Raw genomic sequence first — 19,485 nt, 5'->3', positions numbered from 1 at the left:
GTTGACTTTGATATATTTATGTCTTGAAGCAAATATTGTTCTCAAAGGGAACCTTATATATAAGCAGTCCTCAGTCATCAGCTCGCACTTTAAACTCATCACGTCTCCCAATGACTTTCCAATACCTCATACTTTGGATTCTCCATGCTTAGCACGGTCAACTGAAGGGGTTCGGCAGTGGATATGAGTCTGCAGATTTACTGCTACCTCTCCGGTATCTAGGTTTCTCCACATTTTACGATCTGATGTGTCATAAAAGTTTGGGGAGAGGGGTCCTTTGTCGCGCTGTGTTTCATGGAGGGGACAGAGGCCACGATGGCTATCGGGGGCCGCCTCAGTAGAGCCCACGTGTCCGGCTGAGTTTTACAGTCCTGTCTGCCGTGTTTCCTTAGGCCCCGTCACGCCACATTCAACAGCACTAAAACACACACATGGCCCATTGGGATCGCTCCCCTGCTCTTTCTCTCCCCCTTTTTTTTTTTTCTTTTTTGCATTGTTTGCTGCTATTTTATTACTTACTCAGCTGCCTGCCTTACTCCCTCTCATTCTGAAAAAAACACCTGGGAGTTTTTCTTTTTCAACTTTTGTCTCATTAAAAATAGTCAGACTTCTGTTTCTTTCGTGCTCCTTAGCTACCGTTTTGTATCTCATCAGACCATAAATCATTCTTATTCTGTTTGTCTGTCTTGGTGAATCATTGTCTCCGCTGTGATTTTAAATATTAATTTGCTTTCATTTTTATTCAAATAGCTTCAGCCATGACCTTCAATCACTGGGATTTTTAATGCCAAGGCTAGCATGTCTGGAATGTAATCTAGTGTGCTTGTGTGTGTTTTTGTGCTGGGGCCATTGTAATAAATCTGCTCAAGTCTGCTGGTGTTTCACATTACCTTGGCAGAACCATTTTGGAAGGTGCTTTTTGTTTAATGGAGGAGCTCAGCTGTGGCTGTCTTATTATGAGAGGCCTCTTATTAGCGGCGTGGGTTTAGCTGTGGGGATGGGTTAGAGGTTAGGGTGAAATGAAGTGAGACCTGAATAAACAACAAAGAATTGCTTTGTGGCACATGTGCAAGGTAAACTAATCGACTGCCATCATAAAATGTCTGTCATCCAGCTGCTATAGATAGTAAAAACCCACAGATTGATCTGCTTAAAAGCCAGAAATATGGAGGATTGTTGGGTCTTTGCAATTGTTTGTTGATAAAGGATTTAGATTGCTAGTTTTGCACCGTGTAGCCATGTATTCGTGACAGCAGTGGCATCATCAGGGCAATCCTTTCCCTCTCATAACATCCTCTGTGTAATTAGTCACGCATTGACGTTAATCTCTCCACATGTCCCCGTTCTTTTACAGGGTAGAGGGGGCCATGCCTACCGGAGTCTTCCCCGTGACGCGAGTGGCTGGACCACTCAGTTCCAGAGGGAGATGACTCGATCGTCCCTGAGCGCCAACCATCCAATGGTAGACCGGTGGCTCGACCGACAGGAGCAGGTATGGAGGTGGACTTGAGATAAAAAAAAATGGGTGGTCATTTTTTGTGCCGTAAAGGTTCTCTATACAACACTTAAACATCTCAGACCAAAGCAAATGTGCGCCTCATCCCTCCCCCTTCTTCACATGTTTCACTTTACAGCCCTTTGGCCCTAATAACATATCCCACTAAGTGACTGTAACATGTTACATATGCCATTTAGTTGAGACATTGATCCAGATCAAAGTATTAGATATAATTCTTCACCACAGCTGGCCGTTGTGTTTGCATCTCTCTCCACCCTCAGAAAAGCCACGTCTGTATGACTCACTCAGTGCTGAACTGTGTCATAACGCATCATATCCTGCTGTAGTGTTGGAGCAGTGGTAAGCACGGCAGTGACAGAGAACACAGCAGTGATCACAGCCACACTGACTGCTCACTGCCCAAGCTAACCTGAAACACAAACAGTCTGACATCACACTTTATATTTCTGGTCTATGCAGCTGTACTTTTCATAAAGTGCCAGCATACCCTTAGTCATTGCAGGCCTGTCTCCTCACTTCACACCTCCTTGCTCTGTTGGCACTTTGTGATTGTCTCACTCTGCGACTGGTCCCTCTACTCCTCAGCCTGTCAGATGAGAGAAAAAATGTTCCCTTTAAAAGTTATTAAAAGTGACAGAGGCTCTCTGCAGGGAAAGCGGGAATGACCTTGGGAGGTGTCTGACACGCTGAGCTCCCCGTGACGAGGATTTCTCCCAGGTTGTCTGTCAGTCTCTGCCAATCACTAGCTCAGCTACCAGCTCTGACCTTTGTAGGAGGTGTTTAATCGATCCGTACGAAAAGAGCAAAGACCGGGAGTGAAATATCGAGATATGGAAAGAAGAGTAAGTAGTTTAAGGAATAATAAACGAGTCAAAATGAAAATGAGTTGATTGGCATTCAAGCTGCCAAACACAATGCTGTTGGCTTATTTTACAAGCAACTTTTCTGTGTTGTATCCCATTCAGCCGAGCAGGGTTCTCAGCTGAATGTCTGGGCTACCTTGCTGTGGCTTCTTTGGGTGACCTGTCGGCACTCCCGTCTGTAGTCTCATTGAAGTCAACCTGACCAAGGATGTGCATCGCTCTTTCTTTTTTTTTATTAAGAATCTCTCCTCTAATCTCTCTTAAGTGTTCTCTTCCAATATTTCTCTCTGGCCAGACACCCTGTCAGAACAAATCATTCCGATGAAAAAGCAAATCTGTTTTAGTGAAGCATCTGTCTTGTGAATCAGTGCTGCGCTGATGAAGTAGGATGTCCAACCATGCCGCAAAACACTTCACTAACAGCTTTTAGGGCTGTTCGACACCCAGTTTGTCCTACTTGTCATCTTAGCCCACACACACACCTGGACAGGACGCATTTACAGCTAGTATTAATCATTTGTTTATCATCCTTGTTAGTGATCTGATCTCAATACGCAAAGCAGCAGTGGTGGAAAGTAACTAAGTACATTTACTCAAGTAATGTTCCATTTTTTTTTCTGACTTCTACTTAACTACATTCCAGGAGGAAATTTTACAGTTTGCTGAGTTCCAATCACATCCAGTTTTAGTCAGTCACAGTATATTCTGCGTGCACTCACACTATGCTTTAACATTCATTTTCAAGATACAGATTGCAAGTCATAGAGCAGTAAAAGTCCAGTTAAGTTAACGTATTGATTCATTTTTAACTTGATAATTGTGCACAAATCATCTTAGGGGGTTTTGAACATTATATTACACATATTAAAACTGTGATTTTAATTTCCACGATCAGTAATTGGTGAACTAGCTGCAGTGGAAAGGACTGATGTAATGAAAAGAAGACACAAACAATGAGACATTTGCTCCGGTTTAATAAATCCAAGATTACTGTGAGGGTTGCAGGTTAATACTCGTAAATGAGTATCCCTTAAAAGGTGAGAATATTAAATTCAGAGCAGGAGTTATACCAGCATCAGTATGTGAACATTTAATGAACAGCAAGAGTGCCGCAGTGCGAGTATGAGTCCACATGGTGGCTAATTCTTGACGCTACCTGAGGCTGTTTAATCCGACAGCTGTATGACTAAGATGATTCACGAAAGCAGGTCGGCTCGTTAGAGGTGACACACTGCAGGGTTCAAAGACGCACCTCATCGCCCTATTGTTTCTCCCCTTTACTCGGTGTATTTTAGTCTTGATCGCTTGTCTCTCCCTCCCACACATGACTGTTTGATATTTTGTCTTTGTCTGTTTGATGGGCGTGCAGCACAGCAGCACTGAATTGTGTAAAAATACACTGCGTGGGTTAATTAAAAACAATTGTGATCAGTGCTAAAGCGTTGGCAGAGATAATGAGCATGCACACACACACACACACACACACACACACACACACACATACACACCAAGGTTTTAGGAAAATCACCCTGATTAGCAGGTGTTTGTTTATCATGGATATTTATCTCATGTACTTTATTGTTCTGTTCTATGAGTAAAGATAAAAGCAAAACCAAAGAAAACTAAGAGAAGACATCACACTCATTTCATGTCTGGCCATCTGATGCACTTTGCGTACGTGTGTGAGTGTTTGAGTGTGCGCGCCACACACACACACACACACACACACACACACACACACACACACACACTCACAAGCGTCTTTTCTTAACGTTAATGCTTCCACCCCTGCCTGAATGACACCTCCATTCTTTAAGCAGCTCTTTCTAACATCAAATCTTTTGGTTTAATGGCTAATGCAGGTGAAGCACATCTGTTGTGCCCGGCACCATTCGGTTCACTCTTAAAAGTGCTCCACTTCACCATTTATATTTAAGCAGGGCCGTTTCACCTCTCGTATAAATTAGGAATGCGAAGTCAGGCCGACTATCATGACACATTAACTTCTACGCTTAAGATACCAAAGAGGTTCAAGGGAGGGTTCTGGGATGGCGACACTATTAACTGTACCATCTGTGAGTCTGACAATGCCATGAGGAGCTAGATTTGATAAAGTCAGAGAAGGATTTGAACCTAAGCTGAACTGTGGATACAAGCGCTTCTGTTAGAATTGTATCTTTAGATTACATATTTGTAACAAAGTTGGATGCAGTCAGAATCATCCCCCTAAAATAGGACTCTATTCTAATGTCCTATCAAGAGAATTGGGTGAATTTAATTTAAAAAAAGTGCAGTGATTCGTGTTCATTCTTGTGCTTATGACTATCTTTCTTTTGTGCTAATGCTCAGCGCACACACTGAACACAAGGCTGTCTCGCCCCTCTAGTTATATCTGGAAAGTATGCCTGCCTTGTCTTGTGTTTATCTAACCAGTCGATAAATTCACTTTAGTGTCAAACGGTTCCATCTGAGACTTCAGGAGCACACACACACACACGCACACACACACACACACACACACACACACACACACCCTGCCAAATGTGGCGTGGAGAAAAGCATGCTCAATCAGCCCATGTACACCAAGGCTGTATGAGTTATTCTTTATATAAACAGCTGACATTAACGCTGGCCTATTATCCCACTGATGAATGCTAATGGGCCTTCCCGCACAGCATTGCACACACACACACACACACACACATTTCCAATGCATTATTTTGTGGCCTTGATGAGGAACAGAGGCCATTATCATGAGCTGCACCAGAGGCAGGACTGACATCAGCTGTCAGTCACAGAGGGATTGAATGCAATCACAATGGGGAGACAAAGATGTTAGATATGCAGAGACGTTTTACCGATCGCCGTGTTATTTATAGAACATTTTCAAAACACTCTTAATTCATTTATTGATATGGTAGTTCTTGGTTTACAGCGTGCCGTTAACAATGCTGCTTCCAGCAGTCGTGCCCATAACAAATTGAAAGAGAGAGAGAGATTTAGAGAGGCGGGAGAAAACCAAAGAATTACATAACGGAGTCAAAAACATGTCTGAGTGGAAACAGCTCTGATCAGACATCTTTGATCAATCCTCCAACTGTCGGAGTGCCTCCCTCTCTTTGTTGTCTAAATGAGACACCTTGTCTGGCGAGTTTTAAAGGAAAACTAAGTGGCGAGGTGCCCGACTAAATAATTGAGCCAGCATGCTGAAAAGAGATGAGTCCGTTCAACTTCAAGCCGTAAGAAGAGAGCATGGAGCAGTGTGCACGCACTCATTTCCCTTTCTATCCTCACATCAAAGCTTCCTCACCAAACAAACACAGATTGGCGTTTGTGCACTGATTTGTCAAAACCAGAAAAAAAGGTTGTTTTTCTCCCTTTTTTTTTTTTCTGTGACTCTTTCGCTTCAGCTAGAAGCCAACATTTATTTGCTGGATTACTGCTACAATGCAACATTTAGAATATAAATACAGTGCAAAGGTTACAAGTCCGTAAGAGGAATGTGTCCAGCTTTGCAGTGTAGCAGCCAGTTGAGCTCTAAGTGGATTCCCAGCACCACAGTGACAGGGATTTCCAGGGGTTTACTCTCCGTGTTTCTGTGTGTTTGAGACTCAGAAACGAGCGTTTTCAAGCTGATTCCTGTTGTAACCTGAATTCTGATCTATTTTGGATCTATCTCCAATCAACATCATTATCGCCCAAATTTCACAACATTTCCCACTCGTCAGACTGGAGGGAAATATGATAACACTGAGGATGACCAACAATGCAAGCCACCTTTTTTTGCTTGTTTGGTTTAACCCTAGAACACTAACGTCGGGGGATTGTCACCCACGCGATTGTGGTCACGTGATTTTCATTGTGTCAATATTCTTTTTTTAAGGATTTTTTAACGATTCCCTCATTTTTCACTAATTTTAGAGCCATTTTTATAGGTTCCCCCCATGATACCTTTTTTTCATTTTATGAGATGTTGTATAGGAGACAATAAAAGAAGAGTACTTCAATTTGCCATGTATTGTTGTACTGTAATATATTTTGATGAGAAGTATTTTTTTATCGGGTAAAATACACCCGACGTTAGTGATGGTGTTACTAACTTAGGTTAGTGTTCTAGGGTTAATGGGACTATACTGTGAAACTGCCAAAACAAACTATAGGACAATTTTTACTTATAAGTACAATGAATAAAGTGACAAAGAATCAGAATAAGTTCTCAAGTTGAAAAAAACTCCCGCTAAAACCCTTGGGAGAGTCAATTCTGCATGAAAGCTTGCATTTAATTATCCGTCCTTTTGTCGGTGAGTGAACTTCTCCTACTCTCCTGACTAGCATGTTGGGAAAGCCCACACAGTCTGCAGACCCCGAGGCGAGCTGCGGGCAATGTTAGAGCAACTGAGCATGGGGAGAAAACAGAGCGGTAACCCTCCCAACCCTGACACAGTCTCTCTCTCTCTCTCTCTCTCTCTCTCTGTCGCTCTCCCTCTCTGGGCACCTGTCTCTCTGAATGCCTCAGGAACAGGTGAGCTCTCATCTCCAACCTTTACCCATCCCCCGTCTTCTTCCTTCCTCTCTTCAGAGCTGTCTGTCGTCCGCCCGTGTGCGTCCATCGTGCTCAGATGAATCTGGGCCAGTGTTTGACAAAGACCAGGTCGGGGGATTTTGTTTTGCACATGAGTGTGCTCAGAAGAAACAGCAGCCCACATTCCAGCACATTGCAGTCAGCCCCGCTGCTGTGTCCTGTGTCTGCAGAGAGGACCTTGCGCTTATCCAGGACTTTCCACTTAATTTTCCCTGAAGCACCCACAGGAAGGTCAGCCAGCTCCAAAAATATTGCAAGGCTAGATGAGAGCACTTATTCTAGCTAATACTTTAAGACCACATTGTGGCTTTTTTAAGAAAAAGACTTGACTCAGCCATGTCTACTAAAGAATGACCTTAAGAAAAGAGTGTGTTTAACACTGAATCTGATAATGAATTAAAACAACTTGTATAGCTTTACATGGTGGACCCTTTTTCCTATTTGTGAGTGCTGTGTAAATGGCAGCTCACCAGAGACACTCCTACCGAGTCTAGGACCTGAGTGAGAGCAATGGTCTCTGCTCTTTTAATTAGCCGTCACTGCTGAACCCCTGCCGGAACACCGTGACCCCTGACAGACCAGAGCAGGTTTATTTCTCTCAAGGCCTGCACTGCTTTCTAAGCCTCATTTAGCACTGGTCGCCCTCTTTTCAACTCTGCGTAAGCTTGGGCAGTTAGCGTCAGCGTTGTACTGACTTGTTGGTAGTGCGTGTTGATTTCCCCAAGGTGTCATCGGTGCAGATTTTACATGCAAAACATATGAAATATAATGAATCGTTGAAGATGAGACTACCCAACCATAGAGAAAGTTCTGCTCCAGCTCAAGCAAATACAACAGTAGTATTTATATACTGGTAACATTTTGAATGCTGGACTTTTACAGTGTGCTTTTATTGAAGTAATTGTTCTCTGTGTGGCTCTGTTCCTATTATTATTTTTTTGTACAACAAAATTAAAGAGAAAAAGGAGCTTTCTCTTTCACTGAAAGCATGGCCCTCCTTTAGCATCCCCCTATTTATTACTTTATGGATGAGCATCACATCTAAGCTTCCCCTACTGGGAGCAAGCAACAAGACAAATTTCCTGCAAAATGTGATAACTGTCTTATGACCATCACCTTAATTTGTTCCAGCCACTAGCTGTGTCTAGACTTCCCGCACACAGGTATACTGTAATTCTGCCATTAAACACACACACACACACACACACACACACTGTTGGTAGTGTCATTTAGCTGATTCACTCCACAGCAGGGAAAATAGATTGTAAATGAGCAATTATAAACTAAGGCAGTTTAACATTTCATTATCAACATAACATGTTAGTTAGAAATAAACAGCAGTGATAATGTGTGCGTGTGTGTGAGAGTGTGTGTGTGTGAGTGTGAGAGTGTGTGTGAGAGAGAGAGTGTGAGTGTGAGAGTGTGTGTGTGTGAGAGTGTGTGTGTGTGAGTGTGAGAGTGTGTGTGAGAGAGTGTGTGGTTTTTCTATTGAGACTAGGACAGTTAATCGTCCACCAGCTTTTCTGCCCATAAGCTTTTCTCACTCGGCTCTCTGCGTCTATTAGCATTCAGGATGGCTCCCCTCTCACCTTCTCACACACACACACACACACACACACACACACACACACACACACACACACACACACACACACACACACACACACACACACACACACACACGTATATACCGGGGCAGACAGGGAATGAGAATGATAAAAAATAAGTGCTTAACAATTCAGAACAACTTTCACAACTTAATCCCAAGCACATAACACAGCAGACAAATGTAGTTCCCAAGGACAGTGTGAGAAAAGGCCGTCAGCAGAGGACTCGAAGAGAGACAAAGCCGAAAGTGTTGCTCTACTCAGAATTGGGAATCAGTCTTTGTGGAAACAGGAACTAAAAAATTGTTCCTCCATGACAAAGTTTTATACCAAACTGGCTTTTTCTTTTCCCTGTAAACAAGATATCTCTTGTTTATTCTTCTATTCTGCTTTTCTTCAAGTTTTTGTCCTTCACTTAATTGTGAATTGTGCAAATCACGCCTTTCTTCTTATCTCATCTGAGCAGGAGAATTGGTAGCAGATTTATTGGAAATTGCCAACACTCTCCCCTATCTGCTGTGCTGTAGACTGAAAATATTTAACCTGTCTTGCTCTGCTGGCTGTGTGCGGATGTGACTACACAGTTCGGGCTGATAGTGATGTGGTTTGAAGCTCCAGGGAGATTTTTTTGTGCTATTTTTCAATTTTGGCTGATTATATGCAAAAATGTCCCCCTGAGAATGAAAGATTGTCACCTTTTTCCTTCAGAACTGTATTGTTGTCTGAGTAGAAAGGCCTCTGAAAAAGAATCTGGAAAATAAAAGACATCAGCAACATTAACAATATTAGTGGTGGTTGTTAAATTAAATTGGAATTGGAATTATTGAAGTGCTTTGATGCAAGCCTAGTCGTTATGTTATTCAGTAGTTAAAACACTTGTACAGATTCATTTTGATGTATTTGCACGTGTTGCATTTAGCTGAAAATGTAAAGGTTCTTCCGTGTCATGCTGAAGCTGTGTTTCTCTCTTCCTCTGTGCTGCTCCTCTCAGGTCTTTAGTAGTCACTGAGCCACGGGTGCTCTTCATCTCTCCTCAGCTCTCTTTTTCTCTCCAAATTTTGCATTTGCTTCCTCCTCTTCCGACTCCCCCTCTCCATGGCTAATTACTGCTCTGATGTCGTTCTCCCTTGCACATTCACCCCATCACAGCAAACAGCCCTTCAGCAGTGTTGTCTTCAGTTGTAAACACACCACCTTTTTTTTTTTTTTTTTGACAAGTTTTGTTCAATTCTTTTTTTTTTTTTCTTACTTCAAAACACCAAATATGAGTGGGTTTACTAAAACAATGTTTTCCATGGACAGGTGAAAAATATGTTTACCTCGGTATCCGTCACTCGTCTGTCCCTCTACCCTCCTCCACACTCTTTCTCCTCTTTTGTGTCCGTACCACCTCCACAGTATCAGAGTGGCAATCCCTCTCCGCTCTGCTGGTTGTGAACGTGTTAATTCTTGATTAGAGTTCATGCTTTCGCCTTCTCCGATTTGCTCCGTGGAGTGAGAAATCACTTTCTCAATGAGAATAATTGAACACGGGCAGGGGGGTGCCAGCTCATTACCTGCAAATCACAGGGAGCAGGGGCACCTTAGCTGAAGACAATAATGACTTCAGGGAATAAAATGGGGCCGTCAGCATGGAGCCAAACCAGTGTGGGCAGCAGAGAACAAAGCTGGGCGAAGAAGATGCACTGTTTCTTAAAGTGAAACCATTTTGAGCTTATCTTCCCACATTTTCAGTTGAATGAATTGACTATTCTCAGAGGGGACAGTGTCTAGGGCTTGAAGGGAAGTGCTGAGTCTGTTTTAGGAGGAGTGTGACCAATGTTCAGGCAAGGTGTTGGTGTTGTCAAGTTAATCACTCAAGCCCACCCTGTTTGGCCGCACAAATATGTCTTCCTTCAAATCATTCAAAAAAAAAACATCAACACCGAAATCTCCATCTCAAAGGACAAAGGAGAAATAACGATGTAAAGTATATTCTGCAAAAGCGTTTTTTTGGTATAAGAAGTTTGGCAATTGACAGTGTTGGGTTTCCCACAGTTCATTCACTCCTATTTATTTGATTTCTTTCTACTTTCTCACCCTCCCCTTCCCTCACTGCTTTTTTTTTTTTTTTTTATTCCACACATTTCCACTCTCCGCAGAGTGCCAAATGAGTCCACTCTGACACAATGAGGTCCATTGTCACAGTAGGCTTTTCTTACTGTTTTATAGGTCCCATTAGGGGGCCAATGCTTTTAAGTTGCTGAAGGAATGTAATAAGGCCCCGGCCGACAGTAAACATCCACATCTCGGGGCCACGGAGAAACATGAGATGGGGCTGCTTTGCCATCTTGGCCCATCAGAGAACTGTTTCATTTGCATCAGCTGAAGAACAAAAGCGGTCACAGTTGAATGCGAACGGAGAGGACCGAGGTGGTTTCATTTCTGAGCCAAGGCTATGAAGGTACTGAAAGCCTCTAAAGAGAGAGAGTGAGGAGGAAAGAGATGCTAGTTGTCCATTTCAGATGTAGCCGTGATAGCCAGCCACTTTGTTCTGCACCACCAAGATACATTCATTCAGTTATTGCTCTGTTCTTCGATTGTGCACCATTTCTATCCAGTTTTATATCAACGTTTGATAGAGAGAAGCCTCCAGCAACTTTTAAAAATATATACAGAGACATAGAGTATGTAGCAGCGTGATGGTTGTAAAAGTCATGTTGCCATATCATGATAAAGACGCTTGCACACGATTGCTCCAATACCAGTGTATGTCAGATGACATTTAGTTTTGGACCCAAATGCAGGACTTGGACAAAAAAGCTGGCTGCAGTAAAGAACAGTTTACAAAGGTGAATGACGAGGTTGAAGGACAGGAAGCTCTGGCATCCCAGATTTCAGCATGGCACTCACTCGCTATGTGGTCAGAAACTCAATACTGACTACAAGGACGAGGGAAATATGAGTTTTGTATCTCTTTTATTAAGGAGGCTGTTTCTCAGGTAAATCAAAAGTGCTAAATGCTGGAGCATCTCACCAACACATTAATTCATCACTGAAAAGACAAATTATATCACGCTTGACTGCAGTAGCAGTATGAAAATTTATAGTGACTTTCATAAAGTTACCATTATATTCCCAGTGATAGATTATCCATCAAAAGCTAGTTTTAATCCTCATATTTCAGCGAAATGAATGAAGTGACTGTCTGGAATGTCTGAAAACATTGAAAAAAAACCCCAAAACTATGGTATGCTTTTAAATATCTGCAGTAAAACATGTAAAATGAACGACTATAATCCTTTGAGTTTTAAGGCTGGATGCTCACATTGAATTTGGTAGATAGAGTTAATGGTGTCACTCCAGCAAGAAGCACCTTTGTAATGGACTGCATTTCTCCCTGCAGAGCGGTTTTCCATCGGAATTCTTCCCGCTTTATGGTCTAGGCATACAGCTGTGGTGGAGAAGAGCACCCCCGATGAGCTCGAACACAACATACTCTGATATTTCCACATGCAGTCATGATTTCAACCAGAACCACGCTGACAGCCTTTTACATATAAAAATATTCATAAAAACATGAATAGCTACCTTGATATGTAAGTAGTGCTAGTACCGTTTGTGTGCTTGGGCCTTGTATTTTCGGTGTACATCTACATAATGTTTACATGCTGCAAATGAACTATCCTCCTGTGCTCTTATCTTATCAGTGATTACAATCATTTTTTTTGTATTTAGCAGGTAGATTATCCTCAACTCTAACTAGCAATTGATATTTTTGTCTAATCTTGCTCAGAGCCATGGCATATGCAAACAAAAAACGAGTTTCTCTCCACCTCTCCTCCCTTTCCTTCGTCTTTCCTTTCCTCTCCACTAAAGCACACACCCCTGCCACCCACCTACACCTCGCCCCACCTTCCCGGGTCCACTAGATTGCCGGAGCAGTGCCGGAATCTTTTGGGAACACTCTTCATTACTGGCCCTCTACAGGCCCCCCCATCCCCACACGGCTCTCTTCATTTAGCTGTGGCTGAGTGCAAAGACTTGGCTAAATGGTTTTCTGCCTGCCCCTTATCCAAGAATTTCAGCTTCCAATTAAAACGAAATGGAAAGCGCCCCCCCCCCACTTCGCCCCACACTACTCCCATGAGCTTCCACTCCCCACCCACCCCACCTGCTCAAACAAGGCAACAAACAATGGCTGATCTGTGGAATATACCCTGTAATAACTCGCTGCAATGTGTACCAAAGCTTTACTTTCCACTTAATTATTCATAGTTCAACATCATTCGCCCTCATCCGCTCTACTCTTGCCCTCCTTTATGATCATGCATTTAGAGTTTGAGGTCACAGCCTGTTAAAACATCCCATCGAAGGATGAGACTTTCGTGTTAATAGCTGCCGTCCACGCTTTCTTTCCAAATGCTGCCATTATATCTCGCAGATCCAACATTTGCATGGCAGTAATAGTTTGGATGACAATATGGCCATGCAGGGAGTGTAGTTTATTGGCAGCCACCATACCACTCAGTCAGTGTGATTCTGACATGCATAATTGCTGGAGCCATTACTAAAAAACATGCTAATAATAAACAGAAAATGTATTTAATTACAATCCAGATCCGAACCATGGGTGCTCTTATTGAAATTCAAACACCCTCAATTATTTCAACAGGGGTAACATTCGCTCACTGACCTTCACAGTTTGAAAGATGGATTAAACGTTCTGAGCAGTGGAGAGCAGACTGTCCTCCCATTCAATAAGCTCAAAATGATGATTAATCTGTGAAAAGCTCCACAGAGCTCTTTTTAATGCATGGGTAAAGACCCCAGGATTCAGCTGGGACTGTCCGCTCAGCTAGGCTGGGCACTCAACCCCCAGGATTATCTGTTGAGTATCACCTCCCTTCACCTAAGCCAGGTGTCTGGAAAGTCATAATATCCCTTTTGAACTATGTTTTTTATGCACCAGAAACTCTAAATCTGCTTTAAACACCCCTTTGAAGTGCTATTCTAATTCAAAATGCTTTGCACATTCAAACTCTTTGAAACACTTTGACTGTATTCAAACAACATTATTCACAGAGCTTGTAAGAGTCAGAAGCGCTCTGGACAAAAGCTGGTAACAATAACTCAATTCACAGTAATTCTTACCCGTTTGAACCTCCGGCTTTCTGGTACAGGAGTGGTCTGCTCCGGTCGCGGCTGTTATTGATGAGGTTTGGAAAAAGTCTCAGGCCTCTCCGTCTGCTTTGGGCCTTCGTTATTGACCTGGTGATTGATTTAAGCCCTCATAATTAGCAGGCCTAATTTAATTAAAGTGCAATTTTACAATACAGTGGGCAACGACATAGGCAGCTGTGTCATTGATAGATAAGTCCCGGCCTGATATGAAACAGGCGCTGGCAGATGATGTATTCCACACACAGCAGGTCTCCCAGTGACAGAGGCAGAGACAAAAGAAGACACAAAAACTGGAGATGAGGGACAAAGAGCGAGAATGAGTGGAGTAACAGGTCTTTTTTCTTTCCAAATATCAGACCACAAACAGCACTGTCCGTCTCTAACCCCCCCACCACCACCACACACACATGCATCTTGCCGCTCTCCGTCCTGATGTGGACAAATGCAGCCTCACATCACTGATCTAATATGCTAACAGCATTAGGAACCTGTCTGTCCCCATAATTTGCTTCAAGTAAATTCACATTGGAGCCTGAACTTTTACGAGCCAGAAGCCATGTCTTTCCAAAACCAAACAAAGAGATGGCATTATAGCATGCATGTTATTGGAAAGGGAATATGGATTTGAAAATGGAGGTATATCAATGAATAGAAACAGAAAGCCATCATTTATCATTTTATTGATTTTATGATTCAATTGGGTTTTTTTCTCAAATTCTACCTGTTGTCATATTTTTTAAGTAACAAACAAACAAAAAAATATTTGCTGTCTTGCCATCCGCAAGATGAATGCTTTCTATAGTACACAATAAAGTGCTTGCATTAGTGCTTGATTATGATTATGAAGCCTTATGGGTACGGAAATGCAGTCCCAAATGCTGTATTCATGAGCCATGCTGCAAAAATTCTTTGTCATTTTTCACGGAAAATCGTATGAAATTATTTGTCACAGTGATTAAATGGTTGTCATTGCTGTCTTGTAAGCAGTATAAATGTGCATCGGCGCATGCATAGCAGTGATATGAACAGAAACACGGGACTGCAAGAGCCCAAACTTTGCTGTCAGGAATTCACGAGTGGAATGAAAAAGCTTGTTTCTTAAGATAGCATTGTTTCTTAAAAATTTGACTACAGTTCTAATTCAGAACAGGTTCTTGTTACCAAACTCCACTCCCTGCTGTCCTAACCTATCACAGCAACACATATTTGACTCCCTCTCCTTGTTATCAAAAGGAATAGTGCATCTAATCTGGAATGTGAGTGCTCTCCTTTGAACAGGGCTGGAGCCCATGGGTGCGGCATGTGAAATATGAAAGACAACACATGTCCTCATCAGAGGACAGGCACTGCCTCGGCTTCTCCCCTTGGCACACAAACATAGGACTGTAGTATCATAACCTCCCTCCCCCTTTCTCTGTCTCTCTCACACACGTACAAAGCAAGAGATGGCAGACACCAGGGTCACACTGCTTTGATTTTCTTCCAGATCTGCAGTTTCCAGTCCAATAGGGAGCTAATAGTTTGCCAAAGAAATTAAACATTCACTGAAAGAGGGCCTGACACAGAAGGTACTGGGCTGTATACTTTGTGTACATGTGAATTCCCTTCACATCAACATAATAAAAGCTTCTTTGCTGCATATTGAAATCACCATCAGCTTACACCACCACAATAATGGCGTTGCAGTCCGATGGGCTGGTGGGGAATAAAGGGTTAAGGACGGTGGAGAGGGTGGGTCTGGGTCATTGGGTGCAACAGTCATGTCCAATCTATTCACAGTGGCCATTTTGGTGCCTAATTTGGCCCTAATGGCATTTTCCTCTGGCGGAATGGATATGAGGGATAAAAGACCCCCTATAATATAATGAAAAATCTATGTGTGGTAAATTCTGTCACAGCAATGACCAGGTCAGCCCACACGCTGTACATTCAATCCATCAGCAGCTGGTGAAGGCTACTGCTGCTCTGGTCTGAGGTGGACAAGTTGGGATTTGTCTGTTACACAAATTTAGGTGAAAAATCTTTGTATCCAGTGCTTTAAAGCTTCTTTTAACCGCTGATCGAAGACGGAGAGACTGGAGCTCCGGTTAACATAGAAAAGTATCAGCAATTGCTTTGTGAGGTCAAAGAAACGTTAATAGGACTATTGGGAATCATTCACGTCCGCTCGTCTTTGTACGTCAGCGCCATTTTGCAGTGCAGTGGTACTGCGAAAGTCTTGTCTGTTGTACAGTGTTTAGTGAAACTGCATTAACTGGCGGTAATGAGGGCGCAATTATGGCTCCTTAACCTTTAGTGAGGGAAAGGAAAAGCTGCTGCTTTTTTTCCTTCTTTGCAGCTCTGCTTGCTGAAACATTTTCACATGGTGCCATCGTTTGTTACCTTTGGCTGGCTTAATGTCTCCAAGGGGGCGTGTATCACCTCGCACAATTAATGTTTCATATTTTTAGCCGGCCAGATCGGGAGGGAGGGCAGTCTTTGTAAATATTTCAACAGCCATTTTGCTAAATGCTCCGCTTAGATTGCTTGTTTCCTTTATTTTTTTCGTACAGCAAACGCACCACAGTGTTCATTTTGAGATATTTCTACGTCCTGTCCGTTGTCCTGCTGGGCACAGACGGCCCATTGTAAGAAGGCATGTGACATGGTCTGACAGGGAGGCCTGTTCCACTCATGAAGCTGTCACACAGATGTGGACCACAGCCCTTTAAGGAGGGGTGGTGGCTAGAAACACACAATTCACTGCAACCTTTGAACCTGTCCTTGTTAAGTTCCTGACACCACCCCCCCCCCCCCCCCATTCCCCAAACAGCTACATGTTGTATTTGCTGATGGCTAATGGGATAAGACACACACACGCGCACACACACACACTCGCGCACACACATACACTTAAAGTAGGTGTCCTTTAGGACAGGACAGTGGTGATGGAGGATGACAGTTCCCTTTGCCCCGACCCTCCAGCAATGGGCTTCGATATATGTGTGTGTGTGACTGTGTACAGTGTTTTCCATCTCAAGCAGACAGCTGTTCCCTCCTTCCCTCCCTCCCTCCCTCCTTTCCACCCACCCTCCCTCCCACTCTTCCACTCTCTCCGTGGTCATCTTACCGTTCTAACCTGCCTGTCCATTTGAAAGTAACAAGACCCAGCACTTTGCAGCTCTCACTCTCCCTGCCTCCCTCGCCCTCTCTCTCCTCCTCCTCCTCCTCCTCCTCCCCCCCCTCCCCTCTCTTTCTTTATACGAGTTGCAATAATTTAATGCTGCAGCTGTCTGACGGCCAAGTCTTCAACCCATGCTTTTGCGTCCCTTCATTGTTAAAGTTTGGCCACAGATCAGGGCTCCGAGGCCTCTCCACCGCACAGGAGGAAGGGAGAAGAGATGTGGGGAGCGAGGGAGAGAGACCGAAAGAGGAGAAAGCCAGCTGAGTGCCACGGGGAGTTGAAAAGCCTTGTTGCTTCCCCACTCCACTGGTTGCCAAGGGATCAACAGGGTACCAAAAACACTAAAGGGAGGAAGAAATTGAGGGTTTTAGTGGGGGGAAGGGACAGATAGAGAATGATAGAGGGACAAAGACAGAGGGAGAGTGGAGAGGCAGAGAGAGATGGATGTATATTTGGCTCATGTCTCTCCTCTGCTGTCACTCAGTTCTTGGCTTTGCCACTGACATGAGGACAATAAGTGGGCTGGCAGTAAATGTAAAGGGAGAGTGCTTCCTCCTCTGCCCCTGATCACAAGGTGACACTGACCCCTGCAGTACTCAAAGTTCAGCCATTATAGGAAGAAGTCATCAACTGTCCTTCCTCCCAAGGACTTCTCTCCATGAAACGGCAGCATTAACGAGTAATGGTTTATCATATTCAGTCTGAGAAGTGCCATGAGGTTGTGTGGTTAACGCACAGACCTGATTCTGGTCACTTTGTGTCAGGTGTCAGTTGTTTCTTTTTACAGTGAATTTATACAGTGAAAGCATGTTGGGCATTTAAATATGAGAATAAAAACACTGGGTGAGAAGACGTGCTCTTATGTCACAACACCAGCAGCAACAAAAGCAGTAGTGTCAGACGGGTGTATTATTAACTAGACGTTAACAGTTAACAGTGCCATATGTTTCAGTTTGAAGGTGGTAAACACGAGCACAAGCAGATAACAAATCCTGCCAAAGCAATGAACAATTCCACTTTAATATTGGAAGTAGTTCAGCTGTTCCACTGATGTCCTTGGATGGGAAATCAATATCTAACTCAGAGGGGTGTAAGGCAGATCCTTTCACTCGTATCAAGCAGGAAACACTTCACAAGGTTCAAGTGAACAACAAGTGAAAAGCTCCATTTTTAACAAAGCCAGATTGTAATGAGGCTGATTAAGACGCCCTGCAATCCCCCCACATTATCGTTTCTGCCGCATTACTGCAAACTCACTCTCTCAATCTCTACCTCTCTCTTTTTTTTTTTATCACCAGCAGGTCTCTCTTTCCTTTAGTTTCATTTTCACAGTTCCTCTTGGTTTTTCACACCGTCCGTCTGGAGTACACATGAATAGAAATATCATCTGGCTCTGGTGCCGCTCTGATATCTACTTTTGACATTTTTATCATAATTCACACACTCAACCTTCCCACGCTGTTTTTTGGCCTGATGCGAGGGAAGGGTCCCTTCCCCTTCTGTGCTCTGACAGATACAGTGTGTTTCCTCATTCTTTCACCGTTCTTCATCCCATCACATCTCAAATCTCGACTTTTTCTAACATTTAAGCAGAAACAAACTGAGAAGGAACGAAAGATGCCGTCACGCCACAACCACTTGCCATCTACAGCAGCCGACTAACAGACAGAAGATTGTTACTGAGAGCTACTGTTACTGAAGTTAATTACATGTCACTCCTGTGATGATACAATGTGAATCAGCTCGCCTCTCAGATCACTCCGTTGTCTAATGAGACAAAGACATTGAGTACCATCACGCCCTTCGTTTGCTTGCTGAGTCTTTTTTTAAAGTCAACATGGCTTTTTATTCCACCGTTTCTGCCGGTCTTATATCATATACTTACATGGTTTTATATTCTTCTTCTTCTTCTGTGATTTCACCTGCCCTCTCCTCTTTATTCCCTCCTGAGTTTATTTATACTTTTCCACAGGTGGTCATTGTGCACAGCATATAGGTGTATAAAAAAATCCTGCCAACCCATCTAAGAGGTTTTCATAAAAGCGTCTGTGAATAGCAGACCCATGGAGGCACCTGGGACCTCAGTTGACATGTAATTAAAGGCGAGGGCTACTGGTGGAGTGACTCATTTTCATACCGGACGGTTGGAGAGGGGGGGAAACAGACAGATAGGGTGACTCAAGGTCTCTTAAGGTAGACTGCTGATGAAAATTTCATTCTAACATCCCACCTTACGCCCGACACTAATAAATAAATAGGAGTCTTTCTGCGCATCGCCTGCATGTCACCGCAGACCCCCTAGCCTCTGAAAAGGGTTGAATCTATTTCCATAAAGAAACCAGAAAAGCACAAGACCTATTTGGATGTGCTTGACATTTTAGTAAAAGAGAGAGAAAGAGGAGGGTGAGGGGTGAGGGCGGGAAAATAGCAGTGGTTAACAAAGCGTTTCAGCAGACCCTCCCAAGGAGATGATGCGCTGTCTGGGTGCTGACAAGCTCACACAATCATACAGAAAAACACACACACGCAAGGATCAGCGCTCAATAAAAGCAAAAACTGGATGTACCCTCTCCTTTTTAAAATAAAGA

At 43.3% G+C, this 19,485-nt stretch overlaps 1 protein-coding gene across 1 annotated transcript in view; it reads left to right on the top strand.

The window, feature by feature from the left end:
* The window catches only part of LOC139220860 (partitioning defective 3 homolog), a 309,168-nt gene that overhangs the window by 122,918 nt on the left and 166,765 nt on the right, over positions 1-19,485 (top strand). The window contains exon 5 of the mRNA XM_070852717.1: positions 1,355-1,492. Within this exon, the coding sequence (XP_070708818.1) occupies positions 1,355-1,492 (138 nt within the window). The remainder of the gene's footprint in view (positions 1-1,354; positions 1,493-19,485) is intronic.

This window comes from Pempheris klunzingeri, chromosome 21 (genome assembly GCF_042242105.1).
Source record: "Pempheris klunzingeri isolate RE-2024b chromosome 21, fPemKlu1.hap1, whole genome shotgun sequence".
NCBI lineage: Eukaryota > Metazoa > Chordata > Actinopteri > Acropomatiformes > Pempheridae > Pempheris > Pempheris klunzingeri.
This window is presented reverse-complemented; position numbering and strand designations above follow the sequence as displayed.